Raw genomic sequence first — 23,276 nt, 5'->3', positions numbered from 1 at the left:
CTTATATCTCCAACTTCTAGTACATTCTAGGTTTCTAACAAGTATTTAAAGAGCTTTGCTTTCCTTCTTTTCTTTTTCAAGATTTTTATCAGTGACCAGATGAAGTGTGGGAAGAATATAATAGCTACCACTACCCGAACACTAAATCGGCCAGACATGATGCGACAAGACATGGTGGGTCTCATTAAACCTTCACAAAGACGTGCAAAGTTAGCTCTTATTATCCCCATTTGGTAGAGAAGATTTAGGTGAAGAGGTGGTAAGAAACTTGTCCATGGTTGCCCACCACCCCCCTTCCTCCATTGAAGTTTACTCCTGCTCATAGTGATTTATATCTGTTCTACATTCATGGAACTTGGGTTTTTGCTTGTTTGTTTAATCTTTTCCCTTTTTGTCTACTAAAATTAATTTCTGTGCTGTCTCCCAATCTCCGGATATGTCTTTTGGAAACCGATTCTCAGACTCTTCCCACCCCCACACCTCCAAACCTCCTTGCAAGCAGGATTAATGTCTGTATTTCTTTCTACATTCCATAACCATTTAATAATTACAAGGTAACATATCAGTAAGTAGTATAGTGTAAAGATTGTGTAAAACTGGGGAAATAAACAATAACAGAAAGAGCATTGTGTGTTAGGTAACATTAGGCAAGCTCCCCACTGGGGTTCAGGAAGTCCAAGGTCTGTTCGACAGAGAACACAGGGTGTGCACCTGTACGTGCTGGCGGGGGTCTAATGAAGGAGCGCAGTCCTTAAGGAGGCATGAATGAGGCAGCGAATGAGGAAGGGGAGTAAATGCATCTCTCTTAGATACCCCTGAACAACTGAAATTATGTATCAAAAGTAAAAAAGCACATTTGCCAAGGCTAGAGTTCTCCCCGCCCACAGCCGGCAGGCCCACCATACCTAGTGATGAGCTCCTCTGCCGCCTGGGAGCATAGCTGCATCTGGGATACCTCCTCTGTTGCCAAGTCAACGGCATGCTGGATGTACAAATGGGTTCGAAGAACTGGTTTACCGGAATCACACTTCTGTTTATCTTCCCAAGATTTTAGAGTGCTTTCAAAAGCCTATTTATAATCAGTATTGCAAGGAATTGTTAGTTTGAAGCTCTGAGACCCAAATAAGTGTGTATTTAGATGTTACAGGAATGACTTTGAAACTATTGCTGTTTTCCTAATCTAAAGCCTCATTAAAGAAATCATAAGATACAAAAAAGGTATCTTAAAGTTTTCCAGTGTTATCAGAACAAATATGTAATGTGATCAATGACAATGAGTGTATCACTGAAAGTTTTTAAAAAGACAGCTTCAATTTATGCTTCAATCTTTACATGCATAACGGATAAGATGGGTGTTGGCAGTCTTATCTGTTATGGGTGTAACCTTAATTAAAACATGTATTCTGGAAAAGGCAAAACTGTGGAGGCAGTAAAAAGGTAGATGGTTGCCAAGGGTTGAGGTAAGGGAGGGAGTGGTGGATGACAGGGAATTTTTAGGATAGTGAAACTATCCTGTAGGATACTATAATGGTAGATACAAGTGATTACAGATTTATCAAAAACTATAAAACGTACAGCATGAAGAGTAAACTATGAACTTTAGTTAATAATTATCAATATTGGCTCATCAACTGTAATAAATGTACCACATTAATACAACATGTTAATAATAAGGGACAATATGTCCGTGAGGTAAGGAGGTATATGGGAACAGATTTAGAATTCTCAGTATTTTCTGATCAATTTCTCTGTAAACCTAAAAGAAACAATAAAAATATAGTCTGTTAACTTTTTTAAAAAATTAAATGTTGATATTTAAAACTACAATGCCTTGTCAGATTTAAGAGACAATTTAAATATTTTTCCGTGGTTTCTATTTTTCATAACAATTGAATATTTTTTAAAACTCTTGATAAAAATCTAGAAGAATATTTTTTTTACATACCCTGTCCCTTGTTAGCATCTGAGCTCTGTTTTTGTGCACAATTTTGATAATCCCTGGAGGCTGAACCCATGCTTCGCCATCTACCTGCACTGGGACTCCCTCATCACCAAATATAGTGATTTTTACCGTACGGCACTGAAATAAAACAAGTCATTTTAGAGAACAAATCATCCTGAGAAACCGACAATCGGCATTCAAGCTTGACTTTTTGTCCATTCCGTGGAATGGAATGTCTATTTTTCCACTTACCACGGCACAGTAACAACTGACACGACAAGAAAGTTCATATTTTATAGATGAACAGACAGCGTAAGAGTCATTTGGAATAGCTTCCCCAGTGGCCTGAGTAGTGAGGTCAGGTCTGATCAGAGAAAACCAACCTGGGCTATTCGATGATGCTGCAGTTTAATGACCCTGGAAACTGCCATTTGCATGCTATCAAATATTGCAACGACTTCCAGGATCTTGTCATCAAATGATGGTGCAGCAAATATCTGAAAAGAAAACCTATATTACATTTCCCCTGATGAGGTTAAGGTTTCGATGAAGTGGCACATCAGCAATGTAAAGTCTGCAATATACATAGTAAAACCTACAGAAATAGTAAGCAGGAAAGTAAGTCAATTTTAATAGGAAATGATAGTCCAAGGACCACCCCCCCCCCAAAAAAAAAACCCACTGTAGATGATTTAATGTAAACAAACTTAATACAAAAGATTTAAAACTCACATGGATAAAATGTTCATGCCCTTCATAAAGCACTCTTTAAACCAGCGAACTATTCTATTCTAAATAATCCATCTTGGGGGGACCTGGGTGGCTCAGTTGGTTGAGCATCTGACTTTGGCTCAGGTCATGATCTCCCCATTTGTGACTTCGAGCTCCGTGTAGGGCTCTGTGCTGACAGCTCAGAGCTTGGAGCCTGCTTCGGATTCTGGGTCTCCCTCTTGCTCTGCCCCTCCCCTGCTCATGCTCGGTTTCTCTCTCTCTCTCAAAAATAAAATAAACATTAAAAAATTTTAAATAATCCATCTTGGCATAAAATGCATCAAATATCTGTTCACACATAACTCAGATGTCTTGATAAAATGATGCATGTAATTTCAGGAAACCTAAAATACCCAGTTTACCTGGCATGTTCTAAGGGAAATCCTTCAATGTTTACAAGCAATATGTATAATGTGCTTTATATATTAATATGACAACTTTTTAGGGCATTTGAGAAGATGGTAACAGACACCTCAGAGGATAAAAATGATGCAGGCTTACTTTGTTTTGATGTTAAATGCATTCCCACAAAATCAATTTAATCAAACAATTTAAATTCTGGCTGTCTTACTTTGTCCCCTTTATTCTCTCTTTGACTATATGATAAACAATTATGCCTCGGAAAAAAAAATTATTCAGCATAAAGCAGTATCTAAATTAAAACTGAAAATATCAGGGCATGAATTTGCAAACATTGATGATTTCTTGTCATTAAAAAAATTTTTTTTCAATGTTTATTTATTTTTGAGAGACAGAGCATGAGCAGGGGATAGAGAGAGAGGGAGACACAAAATCCCAAGCAGGCTCCAGGCTCTGAGCTGTCAGCACAGAGCCTGACATGGGGCTCGAGCTCACAAACCGTGAGATCATGACCTGAGTTGAAGTCAGAGGCCTAACTGACTGAGCCACCCAGGTACCCTGATTTCTTATCATTTTTGTTAGCAGACTGCGTGGTTTTATTTTTTTAATTAATTTATTAATTTTAATTTTATTTTTTTAATTTACATCCAAGTTAGTTAACATATAGTGCAACAATTATTTCAGGAGTAGATTGAGACTGCGTGGTTTTAAATCCTGTCTGTGCTACTTCCTGTGTGAACTTTGTGTCAGTTTCTTCACTGGTAAAATTTAGATAAAAATCGTGATTGTCAGTAATGAATGTGAAGCTCTCAGAACACTGTCTGATTACCTAGGAGGAGTCATTAGCTTTATTTACCTTTATCTCCTTGATTTCTTCCCTTTAAGATATTTAAGAGTGGAAGAGTAGTTACAGGCTGACAAAAAGTTCACAGCTAATGTAAATTTTATAGTTGTTACATTATTTACATTATTATATGCATTACATTGTTAAGTTGTGTTTTTTTCTCTTTTGACAGGAAAGCCTAAAAGGACGACAAACATAGACCTAAATGTTAACGGCCAAATGAGCCCTGTTAACATTTCTAAAAATAAAAATAATAGCCACATAGATGTAGAGTTAAAAATACAGAAAGGTATTTTGGCAGGCAGAATAACGTCTCCCTTTCTACCCCAAAAATGTCCATGTTCAAATCTGCAGAAGTAGTGAATGTTACTTTACATGGCCAAAGAGACTTTACAGATGTGATTACAGGGGGAACCTTGAGAAGGGGAGATTACCCTGGATGATGCAGTGGGTCCAATGTAATCACAAAAGTCATTCAAAGTGGAAGAGAAGGGCAGGAGGGGAGATCAGAATGATGCACTGTGAGACTCAACCTGCCTTTGTTGGCTTTGGAGACGTTGGAAGGGGCCATGAACCAAGGAATACGGGCAGCCTCTAGATCTAGAAGGCGCAAGGAAATACTTACATCATCTTCTTTAGTTCCACCCCAAAAGTTGGTGCCTCCGGCATAGCTGGGAATGTTCAACACTGCTATTCCTTGCAGACTGGGGAGAGGGATATACTGCCCATCACACTGTAAGGTAAAAAGCTTAGAAGTTAGAGAAAAAGAGCAAAACCACTAGTTGGGGAGCCACTAGAATGCCAAAGACAAAGGGTGATGGCGGGAAGTGTGTTGGTAATGTTTGCTCTCCTAGAAACATATTCCTACACATTACCTTTATCTTATTTTTTTAACTAAAAAAAATTTAAGGTGTAAATTACTATAGTTGTTACAGAAAATGAACCTTAAAAATATTAACTTTTCTGCCCAGATCAGGCTGTACTTTTCTTTTTTTTCAAGTCACTTACATTTTCACTTGTATTATGGTCATCTTTGTGCTTATTGTAAGCATCCTTTTGAAAGCAAGCTGAGTGAGGGCGTCTGGGTCCTAGCCACCCCATCTAGCCCCTCTCAGAACTCCTGCCACTGTGCTGGCACTCTGTCACTAACAGTGGCTGGCCAAAACTCCGGGTGAGTTTCTCCAGTAGCCAAAACCAAAGCCAGGGAGAGAAAAACTGTGCACGTCCGGAAGTATCTTATACTTACTGTGTCTTCTAATTAATAACAAAAATGAAAACTAAATTACCACTGAAACAGGAAACAAATATCATATGGCTGGTGAGTAATTATACATGACATGTAAGTCAATTCTCAATCCTTCACCTTAAAAAAGAAGAGCTTGCAGATGTCATTCTTAAAATAGGGGCTATATTGTCATTAAATAATTCCTGCAATAAAAGATAATTAACGTAACTTTATAATATTGCCTTTTAATACCCAATCAAAATCATCTCCACTCCTTAGAACAAATGAAAATCCAATTCCAATCCATATTCAACCATTTTAAATAACTGAGAACATTTTATGCTTGATGGTACTCCTATAGGTATTTTTTACACCTTCTTTTCTTTTTCATAAAAACACATTCAAAGGTCTATACTCTATCCAAAGGGCCAATCATGGTACACAGCAGGTGCTCAATGTGTATTTCTTAAAATGAACACACATTGCGTATTTAGTAGAATAATGAACTTTTTCTGAATCCAATAAATTGAACAGGTAGCTCTGTGTGCTTTAGAACAGCTGTTCAAATCATATCACTAACTTAAAGGAAATGGAAAAAATGCCAGTAACACCCATCTTAATTTTTAAATATATTTTTTAATGTGTATTTATTTTTGAGAGAGGGAGACAGAGCATGAGCAGGGGAGGGGCAGAGAGAGGGAGACACAGAATCCAAAGCAGGCTCCAGGCTCTGAGCTGTCAGCACAGAGCCCGACGCCAGGCAGGCTTGAACTCAGGAATCACGAGATCATGACCTGAGTTGAAGTCAGACCCTTAACCGACTGAGCCACCCAGGCACCCCACATCCATCTTAATTTTATAAGCGGTGATAAATCAAACTAGCTGATCATGTGGTTATGTTCTAGGGTGGAAGGCATAACGGGTTTATCTTTACTAAAACATTTAGTTGATAATGAATGAGCCAGTGCTCATTCCAGTATTAAGATAACACCTAAAATAATAACACTCTGTTTAATCTACATACTTCTCTGTACGTAGGCTATACCTTAATTTAAAATATCTGGCTATAAAAAGACACAAGAAAGAAAGACATGCATATTGGCATAAACTATGAATCCTGGACCAAGGGTGAAAGAAAATAAAAGTCACAGAAGTTAGTAGACTTTTCAGAACCATGTCTCCAACCATCTTTCTCCTCTTATTGGAGGAGATTAAATAACTTTTGCTGTCCTTAGTTTCCCATGTAAATTAGTAAAAACTACTGAAAAATTTAAATGCTCAAGATCTCTTTTTAGTTTACTAACTATTGTTAGAAATAATTGGAACGAATATACATTTGAATTAAAAGAGTCTATTTACTACAAATGTTTTTTTCAGGGATTTCTGAAACATCAGGCCATCATAGAATTGGGTCAAGATTTATAAACTTAAATGAGAAAATCTGTGAGAATCTGTTACAAACGCTCTCCTATAAATGCACTCTCATGGCTGCACCTTCTCACGGGGCACCAAGACTCCACAGTAGCATCCAAATTTCAGGAGCCAATGATAATGATAAGTGTATTGGTCATATCCAGGGTCTAGCCCTCCTTTAGTATAAAGTTGGTAATCACTTCCACTGAGTGTTTAAACACTCAAAGAGGAATTGAAGCCAATTGAGTTGCCCAAATGAAATTATTTTTCTAAGTAAGATAACATGAAATATCTTTACTTCAAGATGAACTTACCTCAAGTTGAACTCTCTGTTCTAAATTCTTATACGACCTTTGTAATAACTCCCGGGTTCCGAGGACTCCATACCACATCAAATTTTTAGTTCGGCTCCTGAAAATAAATATTGGCAGACATTTCAATAGCTGTTATTTATTCATCTTTAAAGGCAGAGCAAGCAAAAGAGGTAATAAATGAAATTAAAGTGAAATTGCCTTCCTGTAATAACATTATAACTATTACCCAAAATTACCTGCATTTTTCAGGGTGTTCTTCTCTCTTATTATTAAATTCTAATGAAATTTTTGCGTCTAATCCAATCCCAAAGTAATTGTTCATGACACATTTTTCTGAATATCCATCTCTGTGATAATATGGAAAAGTACATAAGAGTCAATTTCAGATTCATAACAATTACAACTTGCACACAAAGCAGCACTTAAAACCATTTGTTTCCATTCCTTACAGAAGAGGGTAAAACTTAGCAGGAATTATTTCCTGTTCATATGCCATGTGTACAACCCCAGTACATATGTGTAATTTTTGGTACATGTGGTAAAAGGGATAGGGGGCCAAGCAGAGACAGAATCATAGTAACGCTTTTCTAAAACTTGTAATAAAACCTTGGTTCTTTTACTTCCTACGTGAACCCTTTACTACATACATAAGTGGGAGGGTCTTGCAGTCAGGTGCCAATCCTCCTTTCTTGATCATTAGAAAGTCTCATCGGCTGTACTCTTATCAATGGACAAACTATATGTTAACTAACATGAATTTCAATTAAAAAAATATGGTGACATCTTTGAGGAGTGTCATTAGAGAAATGAGATGTAACAAGAGAAAAATTATATGCAGAAGTAAAAGTTCATACTGAACTGCCAAAAAAAACCCCAAAACAAAAAACAAACAAAAAAACACCTGTACTTTTAAGAAGGGAAGAGATCAATGTGGGCCAGATGCTTCCTGAAATAAATAATACAATATTCCAGAGAAAAGTGAATACAGGTATGCCTCATTTTGCCATAGGGAAATGGGCTAGACAGGAGCTACCTCGAGAACAGATCCTGAAAACAACTGTGTTTCAAATGCATCAATGTACTCATCATTATCAACTTTTGTAATTTTCTGATGACCCCCTTTTTTTTTTTTAACGTTTATTTATTTTTTGAGACAGAGAGAGAGAAAGAGCATGAATGGGGAGAGGCTCAGAGAGAGAGAGAGGGAGACACAGGATCTGAAACAGGCTCCAGGCTCCGAGCTGTCAGCACAGAGCCTGACACGGGGCTCGAACTTGTGAACCACGAGATCATAACCTGAGCCGAAGTCGGACACTTAACTGACTGAGCCACCCAGGCACCCCTGATGACCCTTTTAATATGGGAAAGCATATTTCTTGTAACGCATTGACAATTTTACCGTTCGTATAAAGTAGAAACAAGAAAAGTCAAAACGAGATATTTACAAAAGTATTTCCTTACACGGAATCTGGATCTGGGTCAATAAATGGCGTTGCACCAAAAGGATCAATATTTGCCAGTAACATTTTGTTGATAATAGAACTCCCAGCAATTGAGGCAGCTAATCCTGCTCTTAAACCTGGACAGAAAAATAAATACATACAGGATCACATGTTAAGAAAAAGGATAAAGAAAGAGCCAGTGCATTGTTTTCAGGCTTAATCTCAGATACCTTGCCCCCAAAGCATGATTTTCGGTGTCTAATCTTCTCATTATTCAAAACCAAAAACTATAACATTGGTGATTACAACCAGGATCCATATGTTGTCATAAAAAATGCAGCTGATGAAGACTCAGATAAGAGTCTCTTTGTGACAGTTTCTCATTTACCATTCTAGTGATTCTATACTTCAACAAGTAAATATTACCTCCTATGTTATAGCAAATAAGGCAGTAAATCTGTAAGGAATTTGCAATAAAGGCTGAATTAGCAAGAATGTCACGGTGTTACTACTTCCATACGCTCAAAGCATAGATAAAAATATTCAATTAAAAGTATTAACAGATATACTAAGTGAAATCCCAGTGTTGGTATCAACGGTAAGTATGAAAATATTAAGCACAGGTATTTAAGAGCAGTATTGAACGTAAAAAAGTGAAGCATTTATCTTACCTCTAAATATGTAAAACCTCAAATTTATTTCAACAAGTAGTTAGCTTTCTACTAAGTAGTTACGATATTCAAAGCTAATCAATTTTATGACCTACCCAACCCAAAACTGAGGCTAGAAGCATTAAACTCTGCAAAGAAGAAAAATAACAAGGGCCTAAGGGAATAAACAAACAAAAAGGAAAGAATAGTGAAGAAAAGTATGTCCTGGAATTGAGAACCACTAGGAAATTAGGAAAAAAGTCCTTTTTTTAAGCCAATATTCCTTTCCTCAACAGTGTGTTCTTCTTAGAAGATAATTATTCATTATTTCAGCTACAAAGTTTAGCTGGTTATTAAATAATCAAAATGAATTTTATTCTGTCATTTATTTTCATAGTTTTGAATATGCCACGGCAGACTTAGTTATGCCAGTTTCTTTTATGTCCACATAAGTAAATAAATGGACAAAGCCACTATTTTGGTAAGAAAAGAAGCACACTTTAGACAGGTGAAGAATCAGGCTCCAGCCACAGAAAAGGATAATATTTTCTAAAATGTTTTAAGGTCAGGCATATTTACAGCTTTAGCCAGAAAGGTCATCTCATGGTTTCAGGTTTGAATAGAAATATAACCTCTAGACGTGGAGGTCTTTTTCCAGAATCAAACATGTTATGGATTTATCTACTTTAATATTTCACTGAGATATAATTCACATACCACGAAATTCACCTTTTAAGTAAGTGCATAATTTGGCTGTTTGTAGTATATACACAAAGTTGTGCAATGATCACTACCATCAAATTTAGAACATTTTTTATTACTCTACAAAAAACACCCCATACCTGTTAGTAGTCATTTTCCTTGCCCCCCCACTCCCCACATCCTCAGACCCTGGAAACCACTCACCTATGTTCTCTCGGGACTTGACTACTCTGGGCATTTTATATAAATGTAATCATATAGTATGTGGCTTTTTATGTCAAGCTTCTTTCACTAGGCATAATGTTTTCAGAGGTATTCATGTTGCAGCATGTATCAGTGCTTCGTTCTTTTTTTTAAAGATTTTATTTTTAAGTAATCTCTACACCCAGCACGGGGCTCAAACTCACAACCCTGAGATGAAGAGTTGCATACTCCCCTGACTGAGCCAGCCAGCACCCCCGTTCTTTGTTCTTTTTAATGGATGACTAATAGTCCACTGTATGGATATTGTACATTTTGTTTTTCCATTCATCAATTGATGATTATTTGGGTTGTTTCTTCTATTTGGCTATTATGAGTAATGTTGCTATAAACAGTAACGTACAAGTTTTTGTGTAGACGTGTATTTTCACTTCTCATGGGTGTATACCTAGTAGTGGGTTTTTGGGTTATATGTTAACTCTGTTTAATTCTTTGAGGAACTGCTCAACTGTTTTTGCAAAATGGCTGCACCATTTCATATGCTAACCAACAAAGTATAAAAGTTCCAATTTTTCCACATCCTTGCCAATATTTGTTATTATCTGTCTTTTTTGATCATAGCCATCCCAGTAAAGTGAAGTGGTATCTCAATGTGGTTTTGATTTGCATTACCCTGATGACTAATGAAGATGAGCATCTTTCCATGTGTTTATTGGCCACTTGAATATCTTTTTGCAAGAGATCCTTTGCCCATTTTTAAATTGAAGTATTTGTCTTTACTGTTGAATTTTAAGAGCTCTTTATATATTTTGAATACTAGTCCCTTATCACATATACTATTTACAAATATTTTCCTTTATCCTATGGATTGTCTTCTTTCTTTCTTCCTTTTCATTTATCCTTTTTGATTTATGAGAGGAGAAAGTTTCATGGAAAGCCACAACAACCCAGAATCTGCAAAAACTAAAAATCAATGTATCATTTTGATGATGGCATATTGTCAGTTCATCAGACCAACTACCCCTCCTTACTTTGAGGGAAAACTGAAAAGCTGAGCAAAAGGTAAAATGAATTTATTTGAAGATCATTAAAGAGGTAGACCAAAGATGAGGGCTTACCAACCAACCATTAGAAAAGGAGAATGACTCAGTCAGGTGAGCCCAGGACTCAGGGATAGCTCTTTTTTTGTTTTGTTTTTAACTTTTTTTCTAATTTTTATTTATTTTTTTTGAGAGAGTGAGCACATGTGTAAACGGGGAGGGGCAGAGGGAAAGAGAATCTTAAGCTCAGCATGGAGCCTGATGCAGGGCTCAATCTCACAACTGTGAGATCGTGACCTGAGCTGAAATCAACAGCTGGACGCTTAACCGACCGAGCCACACAGGCGTCCTTAACTTTTTACTTTATATTATTGTGGTAAGAACACTGACTATGAGACCTACCCTCTTAACAAATTTTTAAGTGTACAAGGCAGTATTGTTAACTCTAGGTACAATTTTGGACACCAGATCTTGAGAACTTACTCACCTTGCTTAACTGAAATTTTATGCAGCTTGACTGGCAACTCCCCATTTCCTCTTACTTCTAGTTGTTGGCAACCACCATTCCACTCTTTGATTTTATGGTTTTGACTGTTTTAGATACTTCATGGAAGTGAATAATGCAGTACTTGTAATGTTGTGACTGAATTATTTCACTTAGCATAATTTCCTCCAGGTCCATTCACATTATGACAGATTACAGATTTTTTTTTTTTTAAACTGAACAATATTCCATTGTATGTATATACCATGTGTTCTTTATCCATTCATCACTCAGTGGACATTTAGGTTGCTTTCACGTCTTGGATGTAGTGAATAGTGCTACAATAAACATGGGAGTGCTAATATCTCCTCAAAATTCTGATTTCAATTCTTTTGATAAATTCCCAGAGTGGGATTGCTGGATCATATGGTAGTCTTAATTTTAGTTTTTTTAAAAAAAATTCTTAATGTTTATTTTTGAGAGAGAGAGAGAGAGAGAGCAAGCAGGGGAGGAGCAGAGAGAAAGGGAGACACAGAATCCGGAGCAGGCTCCAGGCTCTGAGCTGTCAGCACAGAGCCCAATACGGGGCTTGATCCCACAAGCTGTGAGATCATTACCTGAGCTGAGATCAAGAGCTGGACACTTAACTGAGCCATCCAGGCACCTCACATCCTCCCCAACACTTGTTGTCTTTTGATTTTTTTTTGTTTGTTTGTTTTTTGATAATAGCCATCCTGAGTAGTGTGAGGTGACAGCTCATTATGGTTCTTAATCTGCATTTCCCTGATGGTTAGTGACTTGAACATCTTTGGTTTGGTACCAGGGTAACACTGGCCTCAAAGAATGAGGTGGAAAATGTTCCTTCCTCGTTTAGTTTTTGCAAGAGTTTGTGAACTGCTGATATTAATTCTTTAAACACTTGGCAGAGTTCATTAGTGAAGTGATTTGGACCTGGCCTTTTCTTTGTAAGAAGTTTTGTTATAGGTCTAGTTAGATTTTCTATTCTTGAATTGGTTTTGTGGGAATAAGCTTAGGAATTTTCTGAGCCTCTGCCAATGGGTTAACGAGGCATAAAGAATTAGAAAGTCATGGGATGTTCACACCCAAGTTTGGGTAAACAAGATTAGGTAAGTAAGATTAGATAAGGTGGAGCAAAGGCCCCAGTATAGATAGGGCGGGGCAAAAGCCCCAGTATAGGTAAGGCCTGGGCACAGGCCTCAGTATAGATAAGGTGGGACAAAGGCCCCAGTATAGGACAAATGTATATGAGGTAAACAAGATTAGGTATTCAGGGTGGAAACAACCCCCAATTTAGTACTTACAATAGCAGAAAGCTGCTTTCGCAGGAAGGAAGGACCAAATTAGGTAAACAGGTAAATAAGGCTGGAGACTGAAGCAGGGCAAAGGTGCCCAGAGGGGAGATAATTAGCAAAAGAAAGGTGCCTTGTTGACCCTGAGGTAGCATGCTCTGTCTTTCTTGTCCCCTAGACCAGTTTAGGTAAACAGAGGTGGTGCCTCATGTCTGCTATAAACAACCTTCTGCCCAGCACCAGGATTTTGTTTTGTATTAAACCAAATCCCTAACCCCCCGCATATCTTCAAAACCCCCTTTCCCTCACGCCCATGAGTTAATGTTCACGATTTCACTGTCTCTTTGTGCACACCCATCACCACCACGTTTGTAAGCCTTCTGATCCTAATAAAAACAGAACAAGGACCCTTACTCGGGGCTCTTGTCTTCTCCTGGACATCAGCTTCTCTTTCGCATTTTTAATTCTGCATCCCACTTTCTTGCTAGACAAGAAAGAACTCCAGACCCAGAGTCTACGACGCAGTTTTAGTAGTTTGCATGCTTCTAGGAGTTTGTCCATTTCATTGAAGTTATCTAATTTATTGCCATGTAACGTTGATAGCTTTCCCTTATTTATAATCCTTTCTATTTCTGTAAGGTTGTTAGTGATATCTTTCCTCTTTTATTCCTGATTTCAGTAATTTGAATCTTCTTTTATTTCCTTGGTCACTCTAGATAAAGACTTGTCAATTTTGTTAAACTGTTCACAGAACCAACTTCTGGTTTCATTGATTTTCTGTATTGTTTTGTATTCTCTTTGTCATTTATTTACACTCCAATATTTCTTACTTCCTTCCTAGTGATTGCTTTCAGTATGTTTGCTTTTCTTTTTCCAGTTTATTAAGGTGGAGAGTTAGGTTTTGAGATCTTTCTACCTCTTTAATATAGGCCTTTACAGCTATAAATTTCCCTCCAAACACTTCTTTAACTACATCAAGTAAGTTTTGGTATGGTGTATTTTTGTTTTCATTCATATCAAAGGATTTCAAAATTTTTCTTATGATTTTTTTTTCTTTAACCCACATATTGCCACATTCCCAAAATTTCCATCTGTTATGGATGTCTAATTTCATTCCATTGTGGCCAAAGATCATCCTTTGTATAATATTTCAATCTTTCTAAATTTATTGAAAGTTGTTTTATGGCTTCATATATGGTCTATCCTGGAGAATGTTCTGTATGCACTAGACAATGTGCATTCTGTGGCTGTTATGTGGAGTGCATTGCAGACATTTGTTAGGTCTACTTGTTTTATGTGTTTTTCGGTTCTTCTATTTCCTTGTTGATCTCTCTCTAGTTGTTCTATTCACTACTGAGAGTGGGATACTAAAGTCTCCAACTATTATTATTTTTGAATTGCAATTCACCTTTTAAAAGAGCATGTAGGAGAGACTGACTTTAAGGGTGTAATTTGGGATCCAATCTACCCTGGAATAAATCTTGACAGTTCTCACTAGGTCAAACAACTGGAACTTAAGGAGACATCTGAGACATCTCTATTTTCCTCCTTCCCTGCTGTACAAGTTCTTTGGTTTTCACTAGCACTGACTGAATCCCGAGGTAAATTCATCTCATCAGAGCTGGCATAGATGCCTCAGATGTTCCAAAACGAAGCAATATTAGTAGTCTAAAAATGACTACAGAGAGACCTGTGGCTTACAACTAAAAGGAAAGCTGTGGAGATACTTAAGAGGTAGTAGAACATAGGATTAGATTTACCCAAGGTGCTTAATAAATGCAGATTCTTGAGCTCTATTCTAGATAAAATTTCTCAGGACAGGGCCCCAAAACATATATTTTAATACTTCCAAGGTAATTCTTAACACACACACACACACACACACACACACACACACACACAAGTCTAAGGATCTAGAGTCTGGTTGATAAGAGTGCCAAGAACATTCTCTCAAAGGGACATTTATCTTTCAGACCACATTTCAATTCATGGAAGTGAATACTTAATACATTTTCACAGAAATACTTAAAAAAATACCATGTTTCAGAATCTATCCTACCTGGGCAGATTATTCTGGTGTTGAGCACAGGCAGGTTTTCTTTGCTGGTTGCCACAGCTGGACCAGGGCCAGAGTCAGTTTGGGAACGACTTGCCCGGCCATCTGGAGACCGAGGTGCAGGTGCAGTTTTAACTGTTGGCACAAAGTCCCAATTATAAAAAAGATAATGATAAAGCTATTAAAGTAAGCAAGTCCTTATAAATTCAGGACATAAGATAGTTTAATGCATGATGAAATCAATTAGCAGAACTGAAAATACTACATTGCATTTACCTATTCTTTTCCCATTGTTTTCACTTTCTTGAGATTTACTGAACGGAGGGATTCTGCCATGGGTCTTGATCACTCATTTCAAACAGATGGAGATCAGTAGAACATAGACGCCTACCATAATTAAAGCCCAGTAATACTCATAATATGAATGTGACCAACCCATATGGTGTTTTATGTAGGTGATGAATCGTGGGAATCTACCCCCAAGACCAGGAGCACACTGTATACACACTGTATGTTAGCTAACTTGACAATAAATTATATGTATATAAACAAAGATAAAAAGAAATTTTGAAGCCTGATGATTTTTGCAAATGGAACATATGTGTTATAATGTATACTACCAATGCATTCTTTTTGTCATAAATGTTGAGTGAATGATCAGAATTAATTAACGTAGTTCCTACAGCTAATGTGTGAAACATGAGTTAACATCGTCTTCTATACATGAAAGGAAGATGGTATTTTTTTTCAAACGAAACCAACATATGTTTCCTGCACTTCTCAATTAATTATAAATTTATAACAATGATTCACCCAGAACGGTTCTATCATATTCTTGTAAATGCTCAATACATTTAAAAAGTTATACCAAACCAGAATTTTTCTCAAAGAAAACAACAAAAAAGGAGATTTAATTCTGTCTAAACTGGGGTAATTTTTAATGGAGAGCAAATAGGATCTTTAACTCAATTAGGAGCTATTGGCAGGTGTTTTAAAAAAACCAGTAATCCTCAAACTCAATTTAAAAATACTTGAAAATTTAATTATCTTTACTCTCCCTTAGACTAATTACAAACTAACCATATTAATCTTACACTCTCTTCTGTCTCTTCAAAAGCAGTCCAGTTGTACTAAAGAAAACTAGCAGAACAGCTCACTGTTTTCTTTTTTTTGGACAGATGTGAGACCTGGGGCTAATTTCTAATAAAAACAATCTTTTGATATTCATCTCTGATCAAAAGCAGACAGCATCTTAGTGACTAAGATTGATGTAATATTGCAGGTAACTAAGTTACTGTTTCATGGTTTTTCTTAAACATAACATCTCATTGATCATAGTAACATACTGTATTATACATTTCAGGCATATGAATTATTGCATAATTTAATAATATAATGAATGTTCTTAAAAAAATAATGATTATTTAATACAGAAATTTTTCAATTGCTTCAATTGAAATGCTTCAATTGCTACTGACTCCCACTAAGTTGGATTCCTAGCTAGAAAATAAAATCAAATATTGCAACATTAAAGACTTGTATAAATTTATGTCTATTTCAATATCAATATCTATAGTTGCATACCCATATGTTTCAGTTTTCTTTGCAGACTACAATGCAAGTGCTCAGTTCATGAGACTATAGTAAGATGGGGTGGTAGCTTATTGGAAAACCAGCTACTGTTTTACAGTGAGTGCTGAAAAACCAATCGTCCCAAGAGAGCCTTCCTTATCTTAGGGAAAATTGCCATGCAGCATATTGTAAGAATGCCATTTGCAGTCCTGCTTAAGTCAACTTCGTTAAGGGATGAAAACATACAAGTCAGCTTATTAAATTCTAGATGAAGTAAATTTGAGACGATACAATGAAGCTTCCAAAGATTTTGACAGGATGTAATGGCAGATCCAAATTGAAAAGATAAAAGTTCACAGGGATGAGCATAAACTACTATAATTAGATTTTAAAAAAATCACTTACACAAAACAGGAGGAAAACAGGCTTATATGGCATTACTATAGAACACTCCATAACAAGAACTCTTAGGGAAGCCTTCGAAAATCAAAATTGCCCAGAATGTGTAGTGTATGGCTAGCAGTGTGCCATTATCTGGAGGGCTGCATTCAAAATGGGGCATCATATTGACCAATTGAGTGCAACCAGAAAAACAAAAAAGTTTGAAATCAAGTTGAAAATTGGTAAAAGAATTAGGAGATAATATGGAAAAGAAGATATAAGGGGTAGAAGAGGATATGATGCCATGAAAGCTGTTTTCAAAGGTCTGCCACATGGTAGAGTTATCTTCAATACTGTGAGGTAATGTATAGGAAATTGTTTTTAAGCTATCCATAAAGCACCACACAAATGCCAGCAGTTGTTACTATTAACATTATCACACATAAAACTCCATTAGTTAGTGTGATCATGGGTAGATATTTAAGAAGAAAACATAAAGGTGAATATAGAGAAAAGCTTTCTAACACTTGAGAGCTGATGTTAAGAATGGGATGTATTGAAAGTGAGTGGTGGGGCATCTGGCTGGTTCAGATGGGAGAGCTTGGGACTCTTGATCTTGAGGTCATGAGTTCAAGCCCCACGCTGGGTGTAGAGATTACTTAAAAAAAAATACAATATTAAGAAAAAAACAAAAGAAAGTGAGTGGCCATCTGTCAAGAGGGTTATAAAGTATGCCTGTATTGGATTATATGCTGCGACAGGGACCGTTAAGGTCCCTACAGTCTAAGGTTATAGAGTTGGGTCGTGTGCTGAAATAGGTACACGTAAAGTCTACAAGGGCTAAGGTGTAGAATATGTATGCACTGGTTGCATGCCAGACATGTGAGGTCTAATTTCAAAGTTGCAAAGAGTTTCACATATAATTAAGGAGAATTCTTTGGAAGTTAATGTAATTAGTAGCAACGGCAGTGGCAGGAATAGCACTGGTAATAGTGATAATGACTGCAAACACTCTTTCAGAGCACTATGTACCTGACTCTATTCTAGGCACTCCACATATCTTAACTTCCTCAACCTTCACAACAGGTAGGCATGTCATTATCCGCATTTCACAAACGAGGAAACCACAGAGAAATGAAGCAATCTGCCCAAGTGTATGTGTAATGAAAATAAAGCAAAAGCTTAATGAACGCAGTTCTGATTTAATAGTGTTGACTTTTCATTAGTATTATGCGATTACTTTCATATTACTTCTCAGCTTCGTTAATACTTTAATTTCTACTTTGTTTTATTCTACTAAATTAACAGCTATTCCTTTATACAATCTGAAATATTAAAAATATAAATTCATCTTTGAACTTCAAAAGGCAACTACATATTAATTTCCTGGAAAAAATAATTTTAGTAGAGATAGGGTTGTAACTAGATGTCCAGTGATTTTAGAGATTAATTTAGCAATAGGAAATTAGCAAACCATCCAAGCTGATCAGTGGAATTCAAGGGACCGCTAAACTACTGAAATGCCAAATTTCGTGCCTGTGGGACCTACTGCTTTCACAGAATTCTCAAGTGCATCTGTAGGCTAAAAACAGGTTAAAATCTGTTGATTTAGGTGTTTCTTCCTTTTTTCTTCAGGAAAATGAAGATACTTAGCTATGGTTGGTCCCAGAATCCTTAGTTTATTATGATGATCTCCAGATTATCTGATAAAAAAGGGATGTGACTACTTGACAATACTCTAAATGTTACCTTTATTATTTTACTATTCACGAATATCTAAGCTTTAACTTTTGAAAAGCCTTGTTAAAATTAAAATACAAAGTTTATTACAAACCGATAAGCCTTTGGAAAAGTAAAAGCAGAATTACATTTTATTGAATTCCAAAATAATTAGTTTTCTTACCAGTTGAAGGCTCTTTTGCACCATCATCTTTAGATTCTTCTTTAGATTCATCTGTTTCTGTGCTATCATTTTCGAATGACTGGCTAACTGGTTCACAAGGGTGAACACTCTGGTCATCCAGAACTTTAAGTAGTAGGAGAGAAATATGTTTGGACAAGTAAAAGTAAAATCCATAAATATTAATGTATGCTTAAAAAGGAAAATGAAACATAAACCAAAAGAAATTACATATTCACAAATTAACGCTAGTTGATAAGTTTGGGGTGATGTCTCTAAGTACTAGAGATTATACAACTAAATATTTAAAATTGTAAAAGTTATATTTTTACCAGAAGAAAAAAATAAAAAATTTGAGAATGAAATACAAGTCCAACTACAAGTTATAACCTATAAAAGGGATTTCAATATTAATTTTTAATTAAAGTTAACTTTAGTCCACTATTCAAATTCTAAGAGAGGTATATACATTATATTAATACAAAAAATTAAAATATAGGTGGAGCTTTTACAAACTCTTTAAAAAACAATATAAACATTCAGGAAACAAATTTAAGAAAGTATTTTCAAAGTAGTTTACAGGTTTGATTTTCTTTGAGAACTCAACAGATTCTAATGACATAGAAGATATTTAAAATTTTATGATTATTACTTAATTTTCAATATTTCCAGTGTACTTTATCTCTGAGATGTTACTTTATTTAACATCTTTAACACATTTAACAATAAATATGCTCATCCTTACTACTAAAACAAGAGAGGGGATAAATTTCATTCTAATGGCCCTATCTTCTGTCTTGCCTGAAAATTTTCTATGTGTGTATAGCCTGACCAGTGTGAAAATTCCATTGTGCTTGCAATATAAGAATGCTGCTAACTTCTTCAAAAGCTAATTTCGTTCATGTGTACCTTTGCCGGCTTCTTCAATGACTTGCCTCACTGCTTTCTTTAAACTGTTTGCCCGCAACATTATTTCGTTTGGTCTCACAGCTTTCTGGGAGGAAGGTTTTGCAGGGTCATCGGTGAGTTGTTCTTTGTTTTCACACAAAGATTCTTCACTGGAAGATTCCACGGTATCTTCTTCTACAATGAGAGAGCTGATGCCTGGGAGAACGGGGGCAGCCTGGGAATCTGTGTGCAAAGCTTGAAGCAGTTGTTCAAGCTTTTCATTTAGGACTGAACACTAAGAAAACAAAAATACACTAATGAATCTCCATTTGGTGGGAATGGAAAATGATAATTTAAGTGAATGGCTTCTGATTTTAGAGGAAAGATGCCTATATTAATATTTACCATTAACAGGCCATCTATTATAAATTATACTTTAGATAGTTTATGGACTAAGTAATCTATCATTTTTAAAAGAAGTACAATTATGTGAATTTTTACATGCACGTCCAGAATATTCCAATTCTACCATCTTTATATAACTATTTTCCCTTAAAAGAAAGTCTCTATTATCTTTATATAGTTGTTTTTCCTTAAAAGAACAAACACATTAAAGTGACACATTACACAGAAAATTTACACGTTACACAGAAAATGTATGCATTATACAGAATATTGCATAAACTTTTTTAAAGTAATCAATGTATGGTACTGTTTTGAGCATCACAAATTGCAGGTCTGGCTGAGCCTTGGTAAGCTCTCCTTCAAAGCTTTGGTTTTAAAAGGAGTGAAGGGCACCTAAGGGATTAATGGCTCAAAAAAAGAGCAAAAAAGGAAAATGCACAATGATAAAGAAGTAAAAGAAGATGGAGAAAGAAAAACCAGCTCTCGGACCTTGTTTCTGTCTGCTTCTCTTGAATGACTATGGGTAAAGAAATATTTAGGACGGAAGCTGTTGATGTGACTGCCTAATTTACCTTTTATTCCACACAAGTTCCAGTTCGTTCCGCCTCCATTTATTGGCCTTTGATGTCATGCTAACACAAGGTTACAGTGGAAATAGTTAACAGAAAAAAGTGTGGCTACAGAGGCCTTTCTGAAGCTCTCCACAGAGTAGAAAAACAAGAAGAAAAGAGGCTGAAAATGTCAAATGTATGTTTACTTCTATATTCTTTTCCTTTCACTCAGTTAAACCACCATCGACAGCATGAATCTGGAGGAGACCATTCCTTTTCAAGCCCAAGAACCTTTCGTAAGAACTCCCTGTCATGAACATATGAGAGTAAAGAGAGTAGCTTTTAAGTTTCTTATGTTAGCCTCAGAAAGCTCATAAAGGGGGAAAAAATCTATAAAGAAAAAGGCAAAGCAAGAAACAGAACCCTGAAAGGGACCAAGGGCCATACTGTCTGGGGAACTTAAGGAATGGCGCTAAGATGGACGGACAGAGCCTGACGCCCAGTTTGCCTGGAAATGGAAAGCCATTCCTCTCTCTGCACTGGAACACCAGTGGCTCTGCATCTCCCACCTGTGACCCAACTACTGTGCATTTCTCCTTCAAGATGTCAATCAGTGGGAAAAGGGAGTTGAGTTATAAAATTCGTGTTGTCAGATGGTCTTCAGTAATGCAGTTTTCCTACCAGATAACCATAAAATAGAATGTTTTAATCCCTTACATCTGATTCAAAAGGACTTTTTCTCTTGATTTAAGATGTTTTGGTAAGAAAGCCACTTAATCAATCTAGCTGTAAAACACCGTTCAATGCCAGCATTGTTAGTCAAAACTTTCATGCTCTAAAGGTGACCTGCTTACTTTATTGGCCACAGCATCAGCTGCAACAGCATTTTCCAACGTTTTTTCGTATGCCTTCTCTACTTTGGCAACAAAGTCCTTTACAGTTTCACATAGGATCCTTTGAGGAAAAGAAATGGTGAAATTCAGTAAACCCATTAGGCTGATTTGGTTTGATTGACAAACATTTTAAAAACAAGCACAATTAGGTAAACTATACCTAAAACAAGCACAATTAGGTCAAAATATAGGGACCATTTGTATAAAAAGCCCATACTCTATCTGCTGTGTAACACGTACTATAGAAGTTCAAGACATTCTAAGTGATAAATGGAAATGTACATGAATAAACTTTGCTCTATATAATTTAACTAACAGTCCTTTTAAGGTTATAATAAGTCCTTCTCAAATATTTAAATTAAATTCTTGAGAGGAGCATTTGTAGATTCCATCTAGAAATTTAAAGCATTATCTCCGGCATCTTATATATTTTCATAACAGAACTTGCAATGTTGAAAAAACAAGGATAAATTTGTCACTTAAAGTTGTCACTGTCACTCTAATGTTCATTATCTGGGTATCTTGAAAGTATATTGTTCCTAAAGAGGAAAGAGATTGTGTAACCAACCTGCCGCTTGAATTGAGTTATATTCTCTGGAAATCTATTCCCTTAAGGTGACCAGTATAGTCATAGGCAAGACTAATTTAATTTAGATTTTGTTAGTGTCAACAATATATGCTTTACTTGTTCCTTTTACATAAATTTGGTTTCTTTGCAATAGAAATAGATTAGGAGAAAAAATAATCTGAAACCCCAACACTGACAAAAATCTGTCTTTCAAAAGTCTTTGGGGCTGGAGTTGAAACAATCCAACAGAATGGTATGTGACCAGCTTTGTGTAGCATGGGCTTAGTGAGTCTGAAAACAAAATCAGAATTATTTTAAAACAATTATATTTCTCTTTATTATGGATACAGTTTAGGAATTTGAAGGAAAAAATAAGCAGGTTCCAGCAATTATTTTTTTCTATTATACTCACAATTTTCTCTGGTATGTGAGTGATATAATGATTAAGTTTCCAGATATTTAAGTGTTATGAAATCAAGCCATTCAATAGATAGAGTGTATACACACACACTCCAAACGTTCACATTTATTATCTAAGAAATAAATGAATTATTCCTAACAATTTAACAATTTTTATTTTCTTTGTTGTTTTTTGGCAACCATCTCTAGATTTCACTCGGACAAAAAGTAGTATTTCCTAACCTTCAACCTTTCTGTTGGCTTTTTCAAAAATTTTTAAATTTTATTTATTGTTTATTTTCTTAATGTTTATTTATTTTTGAGAGAGAGAGGCAGAGTGTGAGTGGGGGAGGAGCACCGCAAGAGGGAGACACGGAATCCAAAGCAGGGTCCAGGCTCTGAGCTGGCAGCACCGAGCCCAACGCGGGGCTTGAACCCATGAACCGTGAGATCATGACCTGAGCTGAAGTCGGACACTTAACCGACTGAGCCACCCAGGCGCCCCTCTGTTGGCTTTTTAAAATCACAATTCTCCAGAGACTCTAGCTTACTATTTATTAGAGATGCATTCATGTGCTCCACCTCAAGGTTTGTCCTCTTTGTTCATGCATAGCATTTTTACAGAACTTGTTGAAATATTAAAGTGAGGCTATCGTGAAAGTTTTTCTATGAAGTTTACTGAAAGTTTCTCTAAGATGTCCCACCTCTAAGAAGAGGAGACACGGACAGTTTCCCCTCTTTACAGAACTCCAAAATAGACCTTTTCTTTGCTATTGTTACAACACTGCCCCGATATAATTTTCTGTCCGAATTTGTGAAATTGCATATGCCATAACATTATCATAACTACTTTTGCTGGCATTTTCCTAATTCTTAGGGACAGAGCTTGTTGGCCCATCGGCCTAGGAATGCAAGGGGCAACAAAGGTACCATGTTGTTGAGGCAGGTGGAGGCTGGAGGGGAGA

At 36.2% G+C, this 23,276-nt stretch overlaps 1 protein-coding gene across 6 annotated transcripts in view; it reads right to left on the bottom strand.

Moving 5' to 3' along the window:
* Positions 1 to 23,276, bottom strand: part of DGKH (diacylglycerol kinase eta) — a 182,665-nt gene that overhangs the window by 26,828 nt on the left and 132,561 nt on the right. For all 6 annotated transcript variants that reach the window (XM_053899179.1, XM_053899180.1, XM_053899182.1 and 3 more), the window contains 11 exons: positions 21,306 to 21,405; positions 19,517 to 19,790; positions 18,611 to 18,733; positions 14,758 to 14,889; positions 8,331 to 8,448; positions 7,106 to 7,216; positions 6,870 to 6,966; positions 4,543 to 4,650; positions 2,326 to 2,439; positions 1,946 to 2,080; positions 906 to 1,069 (listed from right to left, as the gene is read on the bottom strand). In XM_053899179.1, the coding sequence (XP_053755154.1) occupies positions 906 to 1,069; positions 1,946 to 2,080; positions 2,326 to 2,439; positions 4,543 to 4,650; positions 6,870 to 6,966; positions 7,106 to 7,216; positions 8,331 to 8,448; positions 14,758 to 14,889; positions 18,611 to 18,733; positions 19,517 to 19,790; positions 21,306 to 21,405 (1,476 nt within the window). The remainder of the gene's footprint in view (positions 1 to 905; positions 1,070 to 1,945; positions 2,081 to 2,325; positions 2,440 to 4,542; positions 4,651 to 6,869; positions 6,967 to 7,105; positions 7,217 to 8,330; positions 8,449 to 14,757; positions 14,890 to 18,610; positions 18,734 to 19,516; positions 19,791 to 21,305; positions 21,406 to 23,276) is intronic.

Source organism: Panthera pardus, unplaced genomic scaffold (assembly GCF_024362965.1).
Source record: "Panthera pardus isolate Hobbes unplaced genomic scaffold, ASM2436296v1 HiC_scaffold_1, whole genome shotgun sequence".
Taxonomy (NCBI): Eukaryota; Metazoa; Chordata; class Mammalia; order Carnivora; family Felidae; genus Panthera; species Panthera pardus.
This window is presented reverse-complemented; position numbering and strand designations above follow the sequence as displayed.